Source organism: Leucoraja erinacea, chromosome 16 (assembly GCF_028641065.1).
Source record: "Leucoraja erinacea ecotype New England chromosome 16, Leri_hhj_1, whole genome shotgun sequence".
Classification (NCBI taxonomy): Eukaryota; Metazoa; Chordata; class Chondrichthyes; order Rajiformes; family Rajidae; genus Leucoraja; species Leucoraja erinaceus.
In genome coordinates, this window is record NC_073392.1 from 11,857,126 (window position 1) to 11,882,650 (window position 25,525).

The window sequence follows — 25,525 nt, forward strand, 5'->3', positions numbered from 1 at the left end:
TATTCATATGTTTAATTGCAGCAATTAATTTAGTGGAAAATAGAATTATCCCAAGAAGGCCACTAACTCAATTTTAACTGAATACATTATTTTGAATATATGAATCAATTTTATAATAGATAACTTTAGGATAATATAGTTCAGACATTTTAAATTCATACTTATTAAAGTCCCAATGCGTAAACTATCTGGCATATTTAAAGGTTGGCAAACCAGTGCATTTGGTGGAAACAACCAACAATAATCAATTAAGTGAGAGAACATGATCGAGTGAAGCCTAATTTTAGCCCCATGTTTTCAAAATTAGCACAATAGGGAACAGAATATTGAGCTGCAAGAGTTGTACAGCATAGTAGATGGCTTTTTGGCCCATCAAGTCCATGCCAAACACTTTAAAATTGCAGTAATCCCATTGCACCTATTTAAATGCATGTATCAATGCATTTTAAATAAATAATGTGACACCACCACTTCCTCTGGCAGATAACAACCACTCTGGAGAACGCTGCAGATAACAACCACTCTGCAAAAAACCGACTCCTCGGATTCCTTTCAAAACTCGCTTCATCTCTCTCACTTCAAACCTCTGCCCTCCTGTTTTTGATACCCCTACAATGTGTAAAAGATTTTGGCTATCTACCCCATCGATTCCTTAGATAATCTTATATAATTATGTTAGGCCATCCCTCTGCCTCTTGCCCGAAGGAAAAACACACAGCCTATCCAATCCCTCCTAATAACTGAAGTCCTCCAATACAGATAACATCCTGGTGAATCTCCTCTGCAATTTCTCCAGGGCTATGCACTTTAAAGTTCCCCAATCTTCTGCTCCAGTGAATTAGATATTGTGGATTGTGATGAATAGAATAGAGGATGCCATTCAACCCATGTCACGTGTTGTATTTAAAAGAGTTATCCATTTCAGTTTCAGCTGTGTACCCACTACCAGAGATTTTTAAATGTTCATTTTCCAAACTTAGTTTCCTTTTATGTTTGTGTCACAGGAATACAGGTTATGAATGTTTTCTTAATATGGAGAATGAGGCCCAACTGGCTTAGTTTAGAGATACAACTTGGAAACAGTCCCACCGATCCATGCTGACCAACCTCGCACTAGTTCCATGTTAGCTTTCACATCCTTCACACCAGAGGCTGTTACAGAAGCCAATTAATCTACAAACCTGGTGAGTCTCTGGAACTCTTCATAGCAAAATGAAAGCAGAATCATTGATTATATTTCATGCAAAGGTGAACAGAGTTGAGCTGAGCATAGGAATAAAAGATAACCATGGGTGGATGGGAATGTGTGGCTGCATCAGGCTGTGCAGAGAGCGAAAGCATGTGGACTTCAAGTGTCACTACCTTCTGAGGTTTTACCTGTCCCCAGTGTTGCGAAGGATGGGCCTGGCTCCGATACTATGCTATGTGTCGTTCAGCTGAACATTGCCGCATCACCTGCCCTTTGTGGAAAGGTTCTTCTGGACCAACACCTTTGCGCACAGGTCTATCAGGCAGTGGTCAGCACAGAACAGCCTGCAGGACAAGGACTCAATGGTGTGGTTCCCTGAGTAGACTGCCCTCACCAGACCTCACCAACAAGCTAAGGCTTGGCTTGCGGTGAGAGGGGCCCTCAGTCAGATCCTTCCTACACCGTCAGAATCTTCCTAGCAACACACTGCCTTTAGACGGCTGCTACGGAGAGGAGACAGTTGCCCACTTCTTCGCAGAGTGTGGATTTGCGAAGAGACTCTAGAGAATGACGATGCAGGCTCTGCAACAGAAGACTCAATGATTTACAGATTGATCCCTGAGACATATTCAGAGATGGACAACGTGCTGCTTGAAGATCATCAACTCTGTGAAGAATGCTTGAAGATAGTCACACAATGCTGGAGTAACTCAGTGGGTTAGGCAGCATCTCTCGAGAAAAGGAATAGGTGACATTTTGGGTCGAGACCCTTCATCAGACCCAAAACATCCCCATTCCTTCTCTGCAGAGATGCTGCCTGTCCCACTGAGTTACTCCAGCATTTTGTGTCTATCTTTGGTGTAAACCAGCATCTGCAATTCCTTTTTGTACACTGTGAAAAACACTCTTTGGTCTGCCTGAAATTTATTGATCCCCGGCAGAGAGATGTCCATCAGGGAATGTTGCCGACTGGCCCATTCGAGGCTGCAGGAGTACATGCTGAGGCACTCGCTGAAGCTTGGTGCTGCCAACACTATGGTGGAGGACCAGAGTCTTGTGTCCCTCTACTGTTGGACTTAGGGGGACACGGTCTGGCGGCGACACCCCTCAAACAAGGGAAGGGATATCACGTCAGGGAACATAAGAGTGGCAAGGGTGCTTGGTATAAAAATAGTTTACAAACACTACCAAATATCACTAATGAATGTATAAACGTTGAGTGTGTCAGAAGAGTTTTCTTGCACTGTTCTTGCTTTGTATATATTTTTAAATTCTCAATAAAGTTTATTTATGTAAAAATAGGTTTCAGATGTGTCCATCCAAATTGTACATTGGAAATTATGGGAACAACTCTCTAGTGTTTGGATATCACACAAAGGGAAACCAGTCCAGTTTTTGCAGGGAGGTTTAAGCATGCTACTGGGAAGAGTTTAAACTAGAGAGAGACAGTGGGGTGGCAACCAGAGTAGTAGGTCAGAGAAGGTAGAGATTAGGGCTAGGAACTCTCAAAGAAAAGACGTAAAGGAATATGATGATGGGCTGGTGTGTTTAGTTCAATCCAAGGAGTATTGTTGGGAAAGCAGAAGAATTTAGAGCCTGCATCAATGTTTGGGACTGTGATGTTTTGGCCATTGCAAAAACATGGCCTCGAGAAGGACACGACTGGCAGCTCAATGTTCCGAGGTTTTAATGTTTCAATCATGATTGAGAGGGAGGCAAAAGAAGTGGGGAATTTGCACTACTAATTATGGAGGTGACACTCAGAGGACATCCCGGAGGGTTCGTCCACTGAGGCGATAAGGGTAGAGAGAAACAAAACAAGGAAAAAACAAGGATACATACACTTATGGGATTGCACGAAAGGCCTGCAATAGCAAGCAGAAAATAGGGGAACAGATATATAGACCGATTACCTAAAGATATAAAGCAGGGGTTGTCTTAGTGAGTGACTTTGAGAGTCTGTGATCCAATTTGAATGGGTATGACCAAGAAACATTTTTAGAAGTAGAAACAAGAAACTGCAGGTGCTGGTTTACAAAGAAAGACACAAAATGCTGGAATAACTCAATGCATCAGGCAGCATCACTGGTGAACATGGGTAAGTTCCGTTTCTAGTCGGGACCCTTCTTCACACTGATCTCAGATCTCTTGTCACCTGACCCACTGAGCTAATCCAGCTGTCTTTTATGTAAACCAGCATCTACTGTTCCTTGTATCCACCCCCTCTTCAGACTGTTTGAAGAACTGCCCTGGGCCAATTTGCAGAATATGTGTATTTCTGATTGTTTTAATTGAGTGCACTTTGGTGGAGATTGCATGGAGATTTTACTTGTTTTTAAATCAATGTATTTCTGATGCCAAACCCAAGGGAGCAGTTAGGTGCAGATTATTGCTGTGCACGTCACATACACTCAACACACATATGGACACATACACTCACACATACATATGCATTAACTGAAACACACAGATACACCCACACATACACACACACACACATGTACTCACACATACATGCACACACACAAATACACATATAAATACACACACACATATACATACACATATTTACTCACATATACATACACACACAAACACTCCAATACATATAGGCATTATTCACACTCATACACATCACACATAGACACACATATAATACACATACACACATAAAACATTCAATACACACACATAAATATAATACACACATACAATTCACACAAGTGTACACACACATATAATGCACACATATAACATAAGGGCCGAATGGCCTACTCCTGCACCTATTGTCTATAATACACATACAATATACACACACACATATAATACACACACATCATACATACACACATTCATTCATACATACATATACACACATATACACACATGCACACACCCATATAATACATACATAAATAAGCACCCATATAATACACACACAAACACACAGATGTCATCCCCAGCGCCCACGTGATCCTCTGCAGCCAGGCCTGTCGCACGCATGCGCCGTTGCCCGACCTTGAGGCGCGCGCCCGCGGCCTGGGGATGACGTGAGCGAGCGGGCGGGCGGGCGGCGCCATGTTGTGCGCGCCTCACTCGGTGCCGGGCCTGCCGACTGGCTGAGTGAGGGGGGAGGGGGGGAAACTTTATCCCGCGGTACTCTTGGTCCCAGTCATCGGCGTGTGGGAGGGGGGGGCGACGCTTTCTGTTGCACCTCTAAGATGGAGCCCGAAAGCCTTCTGGAAGCTCTGGCAGGTCAGTGACTCCACACGGGCGGGCGGGCGCCTGTGGGCTCCGGGAGGCTTCTCCTTCCCCCTTCCCTCTCCAGGTCACCTCGCTAATCCAACCCCTCTCTCTCTCTCTTTCCTACTAGCAGATTTCGAGAAGAAGTCCAAGAAGGAAGTGTCGTCGCTGCTGGACCAGTTCCTTTGTCTTGTCGCAAAGACGGGGGAAACTCTGTGAGTGAGGGGGGAGGGGAGGGGCAAGGGAGAGAGAGAGTGGGGGGGGGGGGGCAAGGGAGAGAGTGAGGGGGGGGGGCAAGGAGAGAGAGTGAGGGGGGGGGGGGCAAGGAAAGTGAGTGGGGGGGGGGGAGAGAGGGGGGGGGGGGGGACAGTGAGTGGGGGGAGAGAGGGAGCAAGGAGAGAGAGAGGGGCAAGGAGCAAGGAGAGAGGTGGGTGCAAGGAGAGAGAGTGGGGGGAGGAGAGTGGGGGGGGGCAACGAGAGAGAGTGGGGGGGGGGCAAGGAAAGTGAGTGAGTGGGGGGGGCAAGGAGAGAGAGTGGGGGGGGGGGAGGAGAGAGAGTGTGGGGGGACACAAGGAGAGAGTGGGGGGGGCAAGGAGAGAGTGGGGGGGGGGGGCAAGGAGAGAGTGGGGGGGGGGGGGACAGAGTGAGAGGGGGGGGAGAGGGGGGGGGAGAGTGAGGGGGGGAGAGAGGGGGGGGGGGGGGGGGGGGGGGGGTGGGGGAGGGGAGAGTGAGGGGGGGGGGGGAGGTGAGAGGGCGTGAGGGGGATGGTGGGCAGAGTGGCAGAGGGGGGAGAGGAGGAGAGAAGAAGAGAGAGGGAAGAGAGAGAGGAGAGAGAGGGGGGAGGCAAGGAGGGGGGGGGGGGGAGAGTGGGGGGGAGGAGAGAGGGGGGGGGCAAGGAGAGAGAGAGAAAGGGGGGGGGCAGAGAGAAGGGGGGGGGGGCAAAGGGAGAGGACGGAGCTCGGTTTTGTAGTGTCATGGGGACCAATTACACTTTCCCAACTACACAATGTTGTGCAAGATATATTGAGGTGCTGGGCCTGAGTTGGGGGGAGGGAGAGAAAGTGTGGGGGGAGCAGGAAGAGAGTGGAGGTGGGATTGGTGGGCAGAGTTTTTATGAGATCTGCTTAGAGGGAAGTGGACACCTACTTGGGGGGGGGAAGTGGGTGGAGGAAAATGAGGCCTGCTCATGGGGGAGGGGTTGGGAGATTAAGGGGTCCACTCTGGGTAGGGTGAAAGAGTGGAAAAGATCCATGGGGGTGGTGTGTAGCGAGAGGTCTGTTCTAGGGTATGGAGGAATGGGAAGGAGTTTATTTGGCAGGGTGGGAGAGAAGTATGGTTCTACAGAGGGAGGCAGAGATGGGTGGGGTCTGCTCAGTGAGGTGTATGGGAAAGAAGGGTTCATATTGGTTGTAAAAGAGATATCTACTTGAGGATAGGTAGATGAAGGGGGTCTATTTCAGAATTTGGTACAGGCAGGGCAAGGAGGTGGTCTCCCTGTGAGGGTGGGGATCTGGACGAGATGGCAAGATGCTGTCCTCGTGATGTGACTGGGTTGCATGGGGAAGTGGTCTTGCTGTGGTAGTGGCAGGAAAATGGGCAGAGCAGGGAGGTGGTTGTCTTGCTCCAGGGCAGTGGGTAGGTCGAGGAGGAAGTGGTTTCCATGCAATTGGGTAGGTGGGTGGTGGATGGAAATTTGCAGGTGGTAGTGACCTTCCTGCTGGTGTGGGGTGGTCAACGGTTGTGGTTGGCTGCTTCCACAGCTGGGCACTGGAGGAGGAAAGGGGTGGTGGGTTTGTTCATGGATGGTGAGTGCAGAAGTCACTGGTTTCTCTCTGATCAGGATTTGTGAAAAGTGGTGGTCCTTTAATGTGTGGGGAGTTGCATAATTGGGCTGGAAGATGCAGTCTATTTGTGGGATGTTAAGCACTTTGTGAGCTTGGGGGGTGGGGGAAGAGCATGGATGGGGCAAAGCCAGAGTGGCGGAGATGGTCTACTTGTGGGGCGAGTCACTGGGAGAGAATTGGCAGGAAATGGAGCCTTCTGGGTGTGCAGTGGAGGCAAGAGAGTTGATGGGGTGGTGATGTTTCTGGGAGAAGCAAGTAGGACAGGTAGTTTCTTTGTGAGTGGTGGCGTGTTTGGTGGTGGATATTGTGATTAGGTGGGAGATCCATACATCATGATATTTAGAATTTATGGACATAAAGAGGTTGTCTCTTTATGAGAGGGGGGGGGGGGGGGGGTCATGGTTATGAGGGTGGCAATTCACAAGAGTTGTGAATTGAAGTAGTGGTGATCTTTACAAAGTATCCTGGGCAGATGGGCATAGGAACGGATTGTTACAACCTGCCCCCAGTTTCTGCTTTTGTCTGGTCAGATTTGGGACACTTCTGGCTTTTGAAGCGTGGGAATAATAATCATCCACCAATCCAGGGATGTTTTTAAGTGGCCAATGGTCGGGCAACCTCACTCAGTTGATCACATCAGTCTGAAGAAGGGTTTCGGCCCGAAACGTCGCCTATTTCCTTCGCTCCAGCATTTTTGTGTACCTTACAGATCTTCCAGCATCTGCAGTTCCTTCTTGAACAATTAACAAACAGTTTTGGTTTGTGCAGAGTGAACTGAACCAGTTGCTTTATTTCTTTTTTTGTCAGAAAGGGTTTGCATTGTTGGCAGGTGGAGAAAATAAAAGTTGATTTCCATAATATTAGCAGGGTTAAATTGTGATTGCCAAGGTATGCGAGATATTCCATGAGTGTTTTTGGTAAACTAGCATTTGATGGTTTCTGTTTAGTTGTAAATCTTGGAGGAAGTAGGGGTCAATGAGATGCCTTCCCGCTTTAATTCTGACTCTGCCTGCTCACTATTTGAAATATTTATGTTTTGGAGGGGACCGTGTGATCAGATTTGATCATGCTGTGGATTGAATCGCCCTTGTTTCGGTGGGGATATAGTCCCCGCAGCCGAGTAGGTGGATTGCAGCTCTCTGTGATCGCCTCCCAACCCCACCTTCCGGCTTCAGCGGACCTGGAGCCGGTAGTACGAGGGCTCGTGTTCACCCAGAGAGCGCGGACGGCCGCAAGCTTCTCCTTGAAGGCCGCAGACAGGGGAGGGTGATTTGAACGCAGCCGGCCTGCACCACGACCTGTGCTCCAGTTTTAACTCGAGGTCCGGGACTGGGTGAACTAACAGGCCGGGCCGCCGGCCTAGAGCACCGACTGTCCCACCTTGCTGCCCCCTGTCTGGTCCCCGGACTAAGTCGGTGTCCTTGTCTGCTGAACCCGAACCGCATTGCGCAAACCCTGGGATGCCAGGCCCGCCAAAACTGCTTTCGGCTGGTCGAGATCTGGCTGTGGTTTTGGTTTACTAGCACTCTTCACCTCCCTGATATCTCTCCCACTCACTGTGCGCTGTGGCAAAGCTTCTTCTCTGAGTCGCCTCAAATATGTGATGCCGATTTTATTTTCCTAGCCTTTGATCCCTCGAGTATACGGGTATTTTATCTTCAGTTTGCATATTAATGACGAAAACATTCATTTAAACTTTTCAGAAAAGGCAGAATATATCTACAAGCATTTCATTTTTTAAGTTCATGTTAACATTTTCTTCCAATAACTCGAACCGTGTTAGATGTCTCTTACAAATGAACCAGGGAGGTGATAAAATAGCATTCAAACAACTACTTGTGTGATCAGGGCAATATGAACTTGTTGAAATCTTTCTACTAAATTGCTGTAATATATATCCAGTTGTTATGACACTGGTATTGCTGCAGAATCTCGTAAAATAGTAGAAATCTTTTATGTAAGAGGACATAAATGGAGAGAGTTTCCTGCATCTTCTGCTTTTATTTCAGTTTCCAGAATCTGCAGTTTGGGCCTGCTCAGACTGAAAAGATCATAATTAACGATCTATTACATTTGCCTTTCTCCCTGATCACAATATGCATTGAGTTCTTAGTGTTCTAAAATCTTTCAATGTTGGCATTAACTACTCACTAATTACAATGGATTTTGGTAAAACGCTGGATTTGTGCCCCAGCTGGACTTTTGTGAGGGTACACAAAATAGAGGATTTTCATTTTTTTTTTGCAATTTCAGTGTAAGTAGGAAGTGTATCACTTTGGGGGCTGGATGCAAAGGAGTTGAGGTTATATTTAAGTTTGCAATCTCAGTTTGTGGTCGGAATTCTATATTGTTTGATGACTCTAACCATGACAGTGGTGTTTTCAGCTGTTCAGAGTTTTGGAGGCAGTTGGACATGCAAATGGGTATCATTTTAGTCTTGGATTATGTTCAAATCGCATGTTTGTAAAACCCAGCCCAACTTCACTGTAGCATGTAATACCTTGGACAGGGCACTTTAAGTGGGCATTAAAATAGTTAATTTAGTGTACATTAAAAATCAAATACCTTAAAGAGCAATGCGCCCTGGATGCATAGTCTTTACTAACATTTGAGAACAGTTGGCCTTGGACATTGGTTGTATTGGAGTGAGGTAAAACGCATGGAGCCAATCTCCTGGTAAGTGCAGCAAAGTGTGTTTTGGATAAAGATAGGAGTAGATTTGCTTATGCCCAATAATTAAGGAGACATGATGATTAATAGTTGTTTAATTGTTGGAATTGAAGTATTATGTGAATTATAAAGCAGTTAAATGTTTTGAAAATAATAAACACCAATATTCAAATATTCCCAACTGGTTTACACTGCCTCGGGAGAGTTTCAGCTTTGCACCTGAGCTATTTTGTTCCAAAACTATTGGTTGTATTTAGACTATTGCAACATTGGGGCTATTTGGACCATCATACCTGTCTTGAGTTGTATTTAAAAATCGTAATTAGGAAGGGATGCCACTCATAAAGGCTTGCATTTGTGTCCATCCTTAATTGGTCTTGTGGAAGTGTAGGAGCATTATCTTAGTTTGCCAATATCTCCCTTTGGTGCTGCTATACAATTAATCTGTATATACGATTCTCTTGAATGTTGTTGAATACACTTCCACCCTCCTTTCAGGCAGTAACTCCAGATCATAACTTGCTCTATTTTTTTAAATCCTCGGGTCACCCCCATTGGTTCTATGGCCAGTTATCTTATTTCTGCATCATTTAATTATTGAAATTTGTTGTACCGGAAATAATTTTGCCTAGTATCAAAACAGTTAATGATTTTGAATACCCATCAAATGTCTTGTGCTTTTCTTCCAACACTGACCTTCCCTGTCTTCCCACATCATTGAATCTATTGACCCTTTTTCTCATATACCCCATCCACAGTGTCACTCTTGGTGCTCAGAATACTCTGACTGAGACCTACACACCAGGTGATAAAGGTTTAATAATTTTGTATTTCCTTCAATAATAAAGCCTACGCTTCTATTTGTGTTCTTTACAGAAAAATGTAAGAAATAGTAGGCCAAGTGACTTTCTGAAAAAATTTGTGTCCCATTTGTAGTTTCTGCAACACTTGCTGCTTTCTTCTCATTCCCTTTTATTCTCTTGCAATTTAAATTCCTGTCTTGAATATAATCAATAATTCTGTCTAGCTTTCTGCAGCAGCATGTTAAAGAAGTACGTTCCTTTGAGAGAAAAAAAAAATTCTTCCTGTCTTAAAGCTATGCCCTGGTTGGAGATGTCTTCGTTGGGGGGAATCCTTTCGCATCCACCCCGTCAATCTCCTTCAGAATCTTGCATATAATTATCCCTGTTTCTTTGATACTCCGAGTGTTGCCCAAACCTACTTGTTTCTTGGTAAACTTCATCTCAGTAATCAAACCAATGAACCACCTTTGCGCTGCCTCCAGTGGTTCCTTCTTTAAAATTCGGTGGGGGGGGATTTTTCAGATATAATTACACCTGTGCCTTTAAAACATCAAAACGTTCCTATTTTCATATTCCATTCCTAATGAATAAAGGCCTTTACCCTGCCTTCATAAAGAGAACCGGCCTACTGGGCGTGTCCCACAGCCCTGCTATTAGTGACACATGACACAAATGAACAAGCACAGTGCTTCTAACCAAAGATAACTGCCACATCTGACTACTTGGTTTCGCTTGATCAGCCATTTACCTTCCCATCCCCCAGTGTTACAGAAAACTACTTGTTTTCTCTCGCTTCCAGTTGTGATGGAGTGTCTCAGATGTGAAATGTGACTTTTTTTTTTTACAAATGCTGCTTGTTGAGTATTTCCACAATTTTCCATCTTTCAGCTTTTCAGAGTGTATTTAATTTTTTTTCAAATACTCCATTAACCTTGATTATTTGCGGTACCTTAATGTTTAAATTTTGTTTCATGTAATGGGACACCCAGATCTCTTTGCACTGCAACATTTAAATGCTAATTTGTTTTTTCCTTCTTCCTGGTGAAGTAGATAACCGCATATTTTACCACGTTGCACTCCACCTGCCAGCTCAACTTATTCTCATCTTTTTGCAGACTCTCCATATCCTTTCAAATTACTGACCCTCCAGCCTCTATCAGAAGCACATTTGGCCATAGTATACTGTCCCTTCAACTACATTAATAAAGATTACAAATAGATGAGACCCCAGCATTGATCCCCTTTGCTAATCCAAAAAACACCAATTTTTTAAATCTCAATTTTCTGTTAGTTGATCCTGCTCTATCCATGTCAATATATTCTAGCAACCTCCATATGGCGTAACCTTTTCTGGGGCGCTATATCAAATGTCTTCAGCAAATCAAAAATGCATTTAACGGTTCTCTATTGTCCACCCTCTTTGTTATATCCTCTGGGAACAATAGCAAATTTGTCAAACAATTTCTCCACTTGATTGATTTATGATCTTCATAATGTTGCTCTGGTTCAGATTTTCCCCCTACTCTTGCCAAAATATTGCATTTACCCAATCTATTCCTCTTTTGGTCATGTACACCTTTGTAAGATCACCCCTCATCCTCCTACATTTCAAGGAATAATGTCCTACCCTGTTCAACCTCCCTTTCGTTCAGACCAACCTGTCCTGGCAACATCCCCGTAAGCCTTTGCACCCATTCCAGCTTGACAACATCTTTCATATAAACAAGGTGACTAAAACTGAACACAATACTCTAATTGTGGCCTCACCAATGTCTTGTATAACTGCAACGTGACCTCCCAACTTCTATATGCAATACTCTGACTAATGAAGGCCAATGTGCCAAAAGGCATTTGACCACCCTATCTACCTGTGATGCCACTTTCAAGGAACTCTTGAATTGTGTTCTTGTGAATGTTTGGGGCTGAGGGGTGGCTTGATACATAGATATAAAATTATGAAAGGCATTTGAAGGGTAGATGGTCTTTTTCCCAGAGCGGAAAGATCAAATACTTAAGAGGATATATTTAAGATGTTAGGGGGGAAGTTTAAAGATTTGCAAGTTTTTTTTAAGTGTTAAGTGCCTGGAATACATTGCCAGGGTAGGTGCTGGATAGCGACATTTAAGGCTTTTAGACAGGCACATGACCAGGGAGGGGCTGAAGGGATAGCGACCATGTGCAGTCAGGGGGAGTAAATTCAAACTGCTGGAGGAAATTAACAGGTTGGGCAGCACCTGTGGAGGGAGTGGACAGATCACATTTCCTCCATGGATGCTGCCTGACCTGCTGAGTTCCTCCCAACAGTTTGATTCCAGCATCTACAGTCTCCTGTCTCTTCGGGGTTGGCACAGACAATCTGGGTAAAGGGGGGCTGTTTTTGTGCTATACTCTTCAGTTCAAAATACCCGTTTTCTGCCTTTTTTTAAATTATTGCATTTCTCAATTGCCTCCTCCTCCCTGCCCCCTTATCTTAAATGTATGCCCTCTGGTATTTGACAATTTTACACCAATAAAAAAATCTCTCTCCTTATCTCTGCCTCATACTTACATTTACCTCAGCTCCTGATGCTCCAGAGAAAACAGTCGAAAGGTGTCTAACGACTCCTTATAGCGAACACTCTCAAATCCAGATTGGTTTAAATCTTTGGAGTGAGTTGGAGAAGACTAAAATATGACAAAAGTAATATAGAAATTGGGAAGAAAGAACTTCAAATAAACTCAATTAAATAATTACAAATTAGTTAAATTAAATTTAGCTAAATTTAGTTAAATTAAATTACCTTGACAAATCATCACCACACTTTTCTGTTAAGTTTCATCTCCAATGTGCATGTCTCTTTTATCAACTGAGGTCCTTTTGATGTTTGCTGCCATTCTTATCCACCCACACTTCTGAATATTGCATCACCGCAGACTTTGAAGTTATTTTGGGAATATTCATCCAAGCCATTAATATGGTTTTTAAAAAAAATGTTTGTGTTCCTGCAGCCAGTTCCTGGTGTTAATATTTTAGAGATCGTTATTTCTTAGCCTATCTGTATTGCTTTATTATTGCCATGTGTACTGAAATACATTGGAAAAACCTTTGCATGCTTTCCTGGCAACACAAGTATAACAGACACACATACAACAGGGAATGGATACAGAGTACAAAATATGTTACAGCTGCAATGTGCAAATTAAAAAAATCAAACATAGCAATAAGGTAGAATGGGAGATTGAGACTACTTTTGTTACGTTGTGAGAGGCCCATTCAAGAGTCTGATAATGGTGGAGAAGAAGGTGTTCCCGAATCTGGTGGTTGTGCATTTAGTGTTGAGAGGAAAAAGTGGTATGAGTGTGCTTTTTTGGCTGGTGCCAATGAATATTCATGCTATTCATGCCCCTTTTAGTTCTTTGGAGACTGATTTTTCTCTAACATTTCACTTTGTAAAATTCTCTTAAACAACTGCGCTACTCTGTCACCCCTCAATAATGAACAATCAAGTTACTCAGGGGATGTTTCCCTGTAATATATTCAAGTTGACATTAATTTATAACCTAATTTATTTAAATTTCTTTGTTCCTGCAAATTGTGCCTTGTTATAATTCCTCATGCTGCCATAATGCTATTAGTAGATAGTTGCTAGGTTTTCACTGTACTTAAAAAATAAAAACACCTAACCATCTAATTGAACAGTAATGTAATCCTCTGCAATAATCATCATATCTAAGAAGAAATGGGAAATTGTGACCAGAGACACTGAATTTAATTTTCCTCTTGCTGACCCAGGATCCTGTCTGGACTGAGTAGCATCTATTTGAGTAATGCTAACTTTTTAGATCTGTTTTTTAATCTTTATTCTGTGTCAATATAGCAAATATTGTCATTGCAGTAATGCCATTTCATTTCTCAATTGTTGATTATTGCAAATAAAAGTGGCAGCGCCGTAACACTAAATGTACAATAGCTGCTTAAGGTGACAGCATTTTTACACTAAGCAATATAAGTTTTGTATCTGCTGGGAAAATAACTCCTGTTGTATTCTGCAAGCATTTGACACTGGCTCCCGCCAAAATTACATTGGTGCAAAAAAAGACTCTTCAGTCTATCTTTTGTGTCAAGTTAGGTTTTCTACTTTGCTCTCCGTGTATCTAAATCCAATTTTCGCTTTGCAACTCATTGTTTTGTCAGTCATGTTGAATTATTTTATTTTCAGCATATGGCAATATTCAATTGGCATTTGTGATAAGCATCTGATAATTATTGTATGATAATAGGGTTGTAATCTTGAGCGTTCAAACAATCTGCTAGAGGTCAGGTGGAAAGTGGAAGGAAATGGGCACTCCGTGTTTCCAGATGAGGTCATTCCTCCGGGCTAAGAGTAGAGAGGAGAAAAGAGTGTGAACAGGATGGGGACACGATCTGGCACATAGTTGGCAGATCCAGATGATATTCCGCCTCTGTAGTCAACAACCCAACAGTGTGAATGTTGAATTTTCAAAGTTCAGGTTAACTGATCTCTTCTCTTTCTTTCCCATTTCCCTCACTGGGCTTCTGCTGCCTCTTCCATCCCGTTTTCCCCCTCCCAGCCCCGTTTCCTTAAGCCCTCCCTTATTTGGTTCCTTGCTCCAATTTCCTTTTCATCAGATTCCATAATCCTCAGTCCCTGATTATCTCCACCAGTCGAGCCCCATCCTCTGCTATCCCCCAACTGACCTCATCTACAAAAGGCCCCCCCCCCTCACCTGGATTCACTTCTCACTGGCCAGCACTTGTGCACCCCCTGACATCTTTATTTTATTTTTCTCCCCACTGTTCTTTCCAGAATCGTTCCTCGAGTCATAGTGTGATGCAGTGTGGAAACAGGTCCTTTGGACCAACTCGCCAACACTGGCCAACATGTCCCAGCTACACTAGTCCCACCTACCTGCGTTTGGTAAAAATCCCTCCAAACATGTCCTATCCATGTAACTGTCTAAATGTTGGGATAGTTCCAGCCTCAACTACATCCTCTGGCTGCTTGTTCTAGACACCCACCACCCTTTGTGTAAAAAAGCGACCCCTCACATTCCTATTAAATCTTTTCCCCTTCACCTTGAGCCAATGTCCTCTGGTCCTCGATTTCCCCCACACTGGGTAAGAGATTCTGTGCATCTACCCGATTTATCCCTTTAGATTGTTATCATCTTGTAATGGGGATTTAACGCCGAGCAAAAAGACATTCACTTGGTTAGAAAAACAATGTGAATGGGTCAATTTCTTGGTAAATTAGTTTGCATGGGCTCGTTGACTGATTCACTTTATGAATACAATATATGGTGATTGTTGTCATTATCAATAAGATTAACAATATTTTCCATATCAGCCACTGCAATCCTGGGATAAAATATGTCTCAGGATTTCATTTGCATCAGTTTCAAACGACATGCATATTAACTGCTTGTAACCTAGATTGCTGTTAATTGCTGAAATGCAGTGTATTTGTCAGATGGCCATGAGTTAGTGTTGGCTTCTTGCTTAAATAACAACAAAATGTTATTGGGAATTGCATGTATGATGTTAATATTAATGTTGCTTCCCTTATTTCCAAGGCTAATGCTTTTTAAATCATTGTGCTTAAAAGCGCCCCCATGTTGATAGTTATCCTGTGTTTTCAGTCAGCTCTGATGTCTCGTAAATATTGCTTTTTTTAAAAACCAAATATGTTTTTTTTTTAGCGTGTTAATGTGGGAAAAATTAAGTTAATTCTTTGAACTCTGTAATAGTGAGAGTACCAGTTAGGTTCAGAATAATCAATGTCTATGATAACTGGGCTTTCGATGTGGCAGAAAGGACAGTTAAATTGAAATTTACTAATGATCTTTTCTGATTGGCAAATAATTAGAGTAGTCATGTATTGGGTCTCCTGCTGAGTTAGACCTTTAATTAGCCTCATTCATATCCACTAGTGTTAATTATAGCTTTCAAATTTTATTATTTCTAAGAATAACTAGTGTAATAACTAACCTGTAATCCTTTGTTTGATAATAGCCATAACTGATTTATTTCCAAAAGGCATTTGTTAAATTTGTTAAGCGGCACAATAGTTAACACTGCTGGTACGCAGCTCTGAGGTTTGATTTTGACCTTGGGTGCTGTGTGTGAGCAGCTGTCACATTCTCCCTGTAACCAAATGGATTTCCTCGGGTGATCTAATTTCTTCACGCTCATCGAATATGTGCTGATTGGTAGCTCAATTATCCACTGTAAACTGTCTCTGGTGTTGGTGGTGGGCAGGGGAATGGGAGGGAAATAGTTAGTGGTGGAAGTGGAAATCTAGGATTACTGATGGTAGGTGGTAGATTGCTAGATGGTCAGTATGAATGTGATGAGCTTAAGGACCTGTTACTTTACTTTAGAGATACTGCGTGGAAACAAACCCTTCAGCCCACTGAGTCTGCGATCACTAGCACTATCCTACACAGAAGGGACGATTTATATTTTTACTGAAGCCAATTAACCCCCAAACCTGTACATCTTTGGAGTGTGTGAGGAAACCAGAGCAGCCGGAGAAAACCCATATGGTCAAAGGGAGAATGTACCAACTCCGTACAGCAGCACCCATAGTCAGGATTGAATCCGGGTCCCTAGCGCTGTAAGGCAGCAGCTCCACTGCTGTGCCACTGTGTAACCAAAATACGTATTATATGCTGGGTGACTATGATGCTCCAACATTAATCACACTTATTGCATCTATGGGCCTGGCCTGCTTTCTCAAAAAGAATTGTCACATTACTGAGTTCATTAATTTTTCACAAGCTTCATTGGGTGTTGTGTTGATATAATCGACAGAAGATGTTAAAATCTGGAGTAACAAACAATCTACTGGAGAAACTGAACAGTTGGAGTTGCAACTATGGGGGGCACAGAATAGTCAACTTTGAATCAAAACCCTGCCCCAGGACGAATACATATAACATTCTTACGGGATTGGACAGGCTAGATGCAGGAAAAATGTTCCCTATGTTGGGGGAGTCCAGAACCAGGGGTCACAGTTTAAGAATAAGGAGAGGCCATTTAGGGCTGAGATGAAAAAAAATTTCATCCAGAGAATTGTGAACCTGTGGAATTCTCTGCCACAGAAGACAGTGGAGGCGAATTCACTAGATGTTTTCAAGAGTTATATTTTGCTCTTGGGGCTAAAGGAATCGAGGGATATGGGGGGAAAAGCAGGAACGGGGTACTGATTTTAGATGATCAGCTATGATCATATTGAATGGCTCGAATGGCCTACTCCTGCACCTATTTTTCTATGTTTCTGAGACTGGACAGAGAAGATAGGCAGTATAAAGATGGGGAGTATTGAGGCTGGGGCTAGTGGATAGTGGACTGAGGGAGAAGAATTGCAGGCTGATCGAGCTAGGTAGAGGATGAAGTTGGGAGACAGATGAAGTGGAAGATACGTGGAGGTAAAGGCCAGGTGAGGGGAGAGGGTGAAAGGTGGTGATAGCTGCTAGAGTGTGATGAGCAGGAACACAAAGATCACCAGAGCAGGAATACAAGTAATGAAGGAGATAATGGGAAACGGTTGGGGAGGGGTGAAGGGCCGGCACAACCAGAACCTGGTAGGGAAGGTGGGTGAAACAAATGGGTGGATCGAATCGGGAGGAGGATGGATTGAAAAGTATAATTAAGGGTAAGGAGTGGGAGTGTGGGAAAGGGGACAAAAATGGGGAGACTGTAAGAACATGGGAAAGAGGGTGGTGGAAAATATGGGGGAGGCCATGGGTACCAGAAATTGGAAAATATAATATTCATACCATGGGTTGCAGACTACCCATGTGGAGTTAGATATTGTTCTTTGATGTGGGCCCAGCTCTAGCAGTGGAGGCTCAGATGAGGTCATCATTTTTCACCCATCCGCAGTCATCCATTCATCCACTGCCCTGTGTTTTCACACTCCCTCCACTCTTTACACTGACGATCTTCTCTCCACGTTTAGTCCTGATGCATGATTTTGAGCCCTAATGTAAACAATTCCTTTCTCCCAACATGACTCGCTGAGCTCCTGCAACAGATTATTCGGGATCATGTTAAGTGACTTCCCGATGGTATTGCACCACAGCCAATGTTGTGAACAATTCATCCCATGTCAGTTTGAAATGCAGCCCTTTAGAAACTGGGTAAATAAAATAAAATCTTCTCCATTATTAGTTTGTGCATGAAGCTAAATTCCATTAACATACCTTTTACTTTTTCTTGTAGCTGTCCCTTCATATAATGTGGAGTAGGAGTTGGTAATCCAGCTCTTTGAGCCTGCGCTGCCATTCATTGACATCATGGCACTTATCCTATTTTGCTGCCATTTTTTATGAACTACCTCCCTTTTCCTTGGATCTCTTGAAGTCTGGAAAACTACTGATCTGTTTTGAATGAGCTCATTGACTGCTTCCAAATTACAGACTATTGTTGACACAATTTCTAATCTCAATCATAAACTGGCTGTTCTTGTGCTGAGATAAGCAATTTGTTTAACTCGGCCAGGTAAACAATCCTTTCTGCATGCAGCCTGTAAGAATTTTATGATTTGCAATGACATCTGCTCTCATTCGTCTAAACTCTAGCAAATACAGACCCTAGTCTAATTGATCTCTAATTTGGAAAATCTGCCTTCGGTTGAACCAATCTAGTAAAATTTGGCTGCACTTTCCATTGCACGCACATCATAGCAACATATATCATGTACATCACGTTGTCTCCAGCCTAAATCTATTATTAATGAGTAAATCGATAGAAAAGTCAACAAACAATTTGGTGCGTTTAAAATAAAACTCTTGTTCCTGAAAAGAGCGATTACCTTATTTAGCATGTGATAAGAGACAGCATCAAGGTACAAAAACACATGAGAATCCAGTTTTATGCCAATGGGTGTTTAGGGGCAAAATGTATTGAATATTGAAGTATGGGTTTAAATTTTATAACTGCTTTGATTCAGAAGAGTTAGCCCATAAACAATAGATACCGATAAGGCTTTAACACTAAGGAAATGCTGTCTCTTTAGCAATTGTTATTCAACATAAATCATTAACTAATGATTTAGAACATTGATGTGACAGAGTACAGAAAGGATATAGAGTTGAGTGAAATGGTGTCAAGACAACAACCTCTCCCTCATTGTCAACAAGTGGAAGGAGATAGTTAATGACTACAGGAAATGGGATGTAATGCATGGCCCAATCAGCATCAACGTTGCTAAAGTGGAAATTGACCAAAGGTTCACGTTTATATGTATAAATATCACCAATAAGTTGTTCTGGTCCAATCACATTGATGCTAGAGCCAAGAAAGCACATTAATAGCTCTACTTCCTCCGAACACTAAGGAAATTTGGCATGTCTCCCAACGATTCTTACAAATTTATATAGATGCACTGTAGCAAGCATCTTATTGGACTGCCTCACAACTTGGTTTGGCAAATGCTCTAGCCAACACTACAAGAAGCTGCAAAGCCCAGACCATCAGATAAATGAGCCTACCCCCTCTCCCCACCCCTTTCCATCGACCACTGCACTTCTTCCCCACCATTTCAGATGACTGAATAGGCCTTTCATAGGGAGGGTGCAGTATGATTTGCCAGCCTAAGAAACATAGAAAAAATAGGTGCAGGAGTAGACCATTCGGCCCTTTCGAGCCAGCGCCGTTCAATATGATCATGGCTGATCATCTAAAATCAGTTCCTGCTTTTTCCCCATATCAAGGGATATGGGGAAATAACCTGAGAGATAACCTATCTCATTGCAGCCCTTGCACATGATTGTGTTAATCTGCACTTTCTTTGTTGCTCTATTGATGTAGTACTATAATCTGCATTCTAGTTAATTTCCTCTTTGAACATGGGTATGGTTTGCTTGAACATGGACATGGTGTGACTGACTGGATTGCGTTTCAAAACTAACGTTTTTCTCAGTATCTTTGTACATGTGACAATAGCAAACCAACACCAGTCTGAAGAAGGGTCTTGACCCAAAACGTCACCCTTTCCTTTTCTCCAGAGATGCTGCCTGTCCTGCTGAGTTACTCCAGCTTTTTGTGTCTATCTTCGGTTTAAACCAGCATCTGCAGTTCCTTCTTGCACAAACTTACAGCAATGTTGTGTATTGTCTCTTGTTAATTAGTACTTTCCTAAGAATTCCATTATTTTTAACATCTTGAAGGCTGATTTTTGGATGATAGCTGCAATTCCCATGTTGCTTCACATTGTAGGACACCCCAAGCACTATTTTCTGTCATAATGAATGCATCATAAAATAGCTCGCCCTTTTCATTGGGAAAGCTTAAGAAATCGCTCTGATCAGGCAGTAAAACCATGAAAATAATTTGAATGAGTTGACTCGTTAGAATACTGTTCTGTCGGAACAAGATTCTCTCAAGGATGTAATCAACGTGCTATTCTTTGCAAGAGTCTAGCAAGGACTGGTTAGTGGACTGAAATATGATGATGATCAATCCAATGTCTGGAAGTTTTTCCATTGATAATGTGAGGTGGGAATCATGGCTAATCAGATTTTTGGTGGTCCAATGGTGCATTGACCAATTCTCATAACCAGTTTTTAATTCCAGTCTGAATGCAGACTGGACTGAATCTAGGACCCAAGAATTAATTTATAAGCTCATTGGAAAAGTTCTGAATGTCTGACTTTTGCACTAGGTCAATTTTTTTTCTCAACATCCACATCTAAAGTTGTTTATTACCAGCTTTGTTGAAGAAACCTTCGTTTTTACTTATTTTCCTCCAGCAGAGTTATTCCTGGAGTAGTGTACACAATAAGCTCATGACAATGCAAAATAAACAATGGTTGACTGTTTTGAACTTTCCTTTTCTGTCGAGAAGTAACAGATCAGCACAAAATGTAGTCATCCGAGTAGAATGTGAAACTGCTCATGTAGAGTTCAATGGTGCTTTATTGTCATGTACCTAGGTAAAATAAAATTCTCTTTTTGCATACAATCTTGCTATAGATAAGCACAATCATACCCAAGTGAAAGATGGAGGAATAGTACACTGGGGCAGTATACGAGACTATATCTTCGGGTGCCACTTGTATCTTTCAAGTTTCAAAATTCTTGCAAATGTAGAGTCTTAACTTGGCCTTAAAGTCCTGGTGGCGGCATTATGTCAGAGTTGATGGGGTCGGACTGGCCATGCAACGCTGTCAGTGTCCTACAAAACTGCTCTGCTGCTGCGCACCACGTCCGAATTGCATGCTCATATGACCCCTGTGAGGCCTCCAGTTGCACCTGATCCAAGAAGCCATGCAAACATTTCTCTTAGGGTTAACCACACCATGAACAAAGAGGAAATCATAGTCTTTCTTACTCTCTGATTAGGCTCCACTAACCAATTTTCAGATGGAACTGCTGCATCTACCCAGCTTTTCTACTTTTATTTCAGAAGTGCAGCATCTGCATACTTCTACCCCAATAGTGCAGGTATTAATCTGATCTAATTGAGTAGACTGTAATGTGACTTGAACTTCTAGATATTTTTTAACACCATTGGTCATCAACAATTGTCAATTTTATTTTTATCTCACTGGAACAAAATGTTACAGACACTGATCTTTAACAATTGTTATCTGTTGCTCGAGCAAATTTTTACACCAATTCAGAAATGCAAAACAATTGAAGAACCAATAATGATCTTTCAACTGATGATGAAATGTGTATAACGTAAGATTGACATAAATTTTGGTATTTAAACAACAAATGCTCGAAGTACTTTGAGCAGTATTTATGAAAAAAGAGTTAATGATTCATGTCAGTGAGAAGAGTAAAGCGAATAAAACCATAAATTTGAGTTACGATGTTTTGGATAAAAGAAGTGGAGAACTCGTGCTGACCATGCAGTGAAAGTACCCTAACGTATAATTAGATAAAGTTAGGGGTTTTGGCCCAGTTTAATAAGAGCACATCATTATGTTCAGTTCAAGATGGTGTGCAACCATGCATGGAGTACTGTTTCCATATGCCATCAAATTATGTCTTGCAGGTTTGCAAGGCAGTTTGAATGAGCTTGAGAAGATGCCCAGTGCATCTTGTAGACTATGTACTGTGCACGTGGAGTATGTGAATGCTTAACATTGTGATATGGGTGCCAGGCAGGTGGCTGACCATCCTGTATATTGTTTAGCTGTTTGATTATTGCGGCACCCTTCTAGACCACTGAGCAATTTGCCATAACATGCACAGCTTTTGACTAACTTTTGAAGCTGTGGTATTATTACTAGTGATCCAGTTATGTTTCCATTCCGCAGTTGTCCTGTGTTGATGTGGAAATTTACGACGATAATGTTAGATGTCAATGGGTACGGCCATAGTCTTGTTGGATATACTCATTGCCAGGGACTTGTGTGGCACAAATGTTGGTTGGCACTTAGCAAATAAAGCCTGAAAATTGCCTAGGCCTCCGAGTACATGGAAACAGGCTGCTTTGTGAATGGAAAGATACAAATAGAATAGCCAAATCATGCAGTTATGAGTCCAGCATATGCTGAGCGTTTGACAGCACTGGGCCTCTACTCGCTGGAGTTTAGAAGGTTGAGGGCAGACCTCATTGAAACTTACAGAATTGTGAAAGGCATAGATAACGTGGGATGTTTCCACTGGTAGGAGAGTCTAGGACCAAGGGTCATAGCCTCAGAATTAAAGGGCGCTCTTTTAAAAAGGAGGTGAGGAGAAACTTCTTTAGTCAGAGGGTAGTTAATCTGTGAAACTCATTGCTTCAGTGGGCTGTGGAGGCCAAGTCAGTGGATACTTTTAAGGCAAAGATAGACAAGTTCTTGATTAGAACAGGTGTCAAGGGATGGAAAGTAGGTAGGAAAATGGGATAAGGTGACAGAGATCAGCCACGATTGAATGGCGGAGTAGACTCGATGGACAGAATGGCCTAATTCTACTCCTTTAACGTGAACCTGAATGGAGTTCATTGAGCATCTGAAGGTCATTGGGTATAGGCCACTTTCATGAAATGAGCTGAGATGATTGGCTTGTGATAAACTTGGTGTCTGCCCTTGTGTTGGTCAGACAGCAGCCAGTGGAGCAGTTTCTCTTTAATCTCCATGGTTTATTTAGGCTTACATACAGCTCACAGGGTCAAATACTTTGATATCAGGTGGTCACTCTCACTATACGTCTGGAGTTCAACTGCTTTGTACTGTTTGGATTTAGATTGCGATCTGATCCCCAGTTAATTGGCTTGCAGAGCCCAAACAATAACATACAAAAGCAGATGAGCGAGGTCGTGCCTGATAAAAGGTAAATGAAATACACTTCGATTGAGAGCAGATTTGCATGGGTTCGAATCAACCTGATTTGACCAGTACTGACATTGCAATTAAGATCAGTTTTGGAAAGCACCACAGATCTAATCTGGGATTTTAATATACTGTATATTTGAACAACATACCAGCTAATCAGTGAAGAATGGCTGTAAAAAATTACTTTGTGAATGCTTGCCAATTTCAAATGTTATACTTAAAAGAACCCAATCATTTTTACTCATTTCTTTTGAAATACGTTTGTGATGTGGACCAGTGCTTCTTAAACTATTTCAGTCATTCACCCGTGAGTCATTATCGCAAAATTTCATTCATTCTCAACTAAATTATCGAATGTTTTTTTGGTAATTTTCGTCGTATTTTCCCTTGTGTGTAATTTTATATATAATTTATTTTGTCATATGAGCAAATGATCCCACTAGCTCGTCTGGTCTTCCCTAAAAGGTTATATTACAGTAAATTTGGGATATATCCTGCTACTTTGAAATTAGAAAACCATAGTTAGAGAGAAAAAAACATATCAAATTTCCAGCTCCACTGCCATTAACCCAATAAGAGCTTCCTAACCACTTTAATGGCAATGCTTTTTTTAAGTTAGAAAAAATATATATATAAATAATTTAATTTGCCCTTGGGTGAACCATTCACCAGTTTAAGAAGCACTGGTGTAGACTATTTCCAAAAAAAGTTTGTGAGACATAGGAATTAGGGACAGAATGATTAAAAACTGTTCTAAATTTTGCAGTGTTGACATTACCACAAGGAGAATGGTGCTATTGATAACAATATATTGATAAATGAATAGCAATCCTGGTTACTTCACAATTATATCTCAGATAGTTGTCAAGGCCTTGAGATTGAAACATAGCTGCTTAATTTAGCGTTCTAAATCTCTTCCGTGGTACTCCAGGGTGAAAATGTTTAAAATGCAGCATTATTTTTGCAATGTCAGCATATTTCATATTTGTTTGGGCTATTGGTTAATTTGACAATTTAATAAATAAGAAAAAAAATAGGATATACATTGCATCAGTTTCATTGATGTTATAGAGGTGTATAAAATCATGAGAAGATCCAGTAGATGCAGTCTGTTGCCTAGAGCAGGGGAAATCGAGATCCAGATGACGTGGGTTTAAGGTGAGGGGTCGGGGGGGGGGGGGGGGGGGGGATTTACAGGAACCTGTGGGGGTAACATTTTCCACACAAAGGGTGGTGGGTGCATGGATCGAGCTGCCGGAGAAGGAAGTTGATGAGGCAGGTACTATCGTAATGTTTAAGAAATATTTAGAAAGGTACATAATAGGACAGGTTTAGAGGGATATTGGCTAAATGCAGACAGGTTGGACTAGTGCAGATGGGACATGTTGGCCGTTGTGAGCAAGTCGGGCAGAAGGGCCTGTTTCCACGCTGTGTAACTATGACCCAAAGTGGGCTTCCACGTGAAATACTTCAGAACTGCACTTGTAATTTGAGAATGTGCTTTGGGTAATCACTAGTTTTGAAAGATAAAAGCTTGGAATTGTTAGTGTGGTTCCTACAAGATCAATTTATTTGAAGCAGTATGGTTAAAAGAGTCGAGAGTCAAGAGTGTTTTATTGTCATATGTCGTGAAACAGAACAATGCCCACCCTCCCCCTTGCTCCCCAACAGACTCTCCCCCTCAATCCCCCTGGTCCACTTCCTCTGCCATTGCCCTTTATTGCGCCTGACCATCAAGGCTGAGCAGGTGAGAAAAGAGCCGAGCAGACTCCGCCCAGGCGAAGCCACGGGTCACGATGGTGTCAGCCCTAGGGTACTCAAGGTGTGTGCCAGCCAGTTGTGCAGAGTACTCCAGCATATCTTCAGACTGAGGTGGGTTTCTGTGATGGTTAAACTGGTTAAACTCTACCTGGAGCCCCTGCAGTTCACTTACCAAACAAACATGGGGGTTGAGGACGCTGTCATCCACCTGCTCTAATGTTCCTATGCTCACCTGGATAAACCGGGAAGCACCGTGAGAGTCATGTTTTCTTACTTCTCCAGTGCTTTTAGCCTGGCCTACACTGCTAGGGAGCAAACTGACGAACATGCGTTTGGACGCTCCATTGGTGTCCTGAGTCACCAACTACCTGACTGGACAACCACAACATGCCAAGCTACAGAACTATGTCTCGGACATTGGAGTGAGTAACACAGGGCTCCCAAAGGATCGGTCCACTCTCTCTTCCTCTTCACCATCTACAACTCTGACTTCAGATATATCTTGGACTCCTGGTACCTGCAGAAGTTTTCAGATGACTGCAATTGTGGGCTGCATCAGTGAGGGGAGGGAAGCTGAATACGGAGGTGTAGTCAACTACTTTGTTTAGTGGTGTGGGCCGAATCGCCTGCAGCTCAACAATGATAAGAATAAGTAGTTAGTGGTGGACCTTAGGAGGAGAGGAATACCCCAGTCCCCTGTCTTCATCAATGGTGTGGATGTGCAGTTTACCAGGGGG

The 25,525-nt window shown here is 42.6% G+C and overlaps 2 protein-coding genes across 3 annotated transcripts in view; one reads left to right on the forward strand and one right to left on the reverse strand.

Moving 5' to 3' along the window:
• shq1 (SHQ1, H/ACA ribonucleoprotein assembly factor) overlaps positions 1–25,525 on the reverse strand; it is a 354,350-nt gene that overhangs the window by 98,982 nt on the left and 229,843 nt on the right. The gene's annotated exons all lie outside the window — the stretch shown is intronic.
• Positions 4,292–25,525, forward strand: part of ppp4r2a (protein phosphatase 4, regulatory subunit 2a) — a 44,666-nt gene continuing 23,432 nt past the window's right edge. Inside the window, exons 1-2 of one of the 2 annotated variants that reach the window (XM_055647699.1) lie at positions 4,292–4,444; positions 4,566–4,647. In XM_055647699.1, the coding sequence (XP_055503674.1) occupies positions 4,411–4,444; positions 4,566–4,647 (116 nt within the window). In that variant the 5' untranslated portion in view covers positions 4,292–4,410. Of the gene's footprint in view, positions 4,445–4,562; positions 4,648–25,525 lie in introns of both variants that reach the window. The other variant, XM_055647698.1, reaches the window with a different exon arrangement.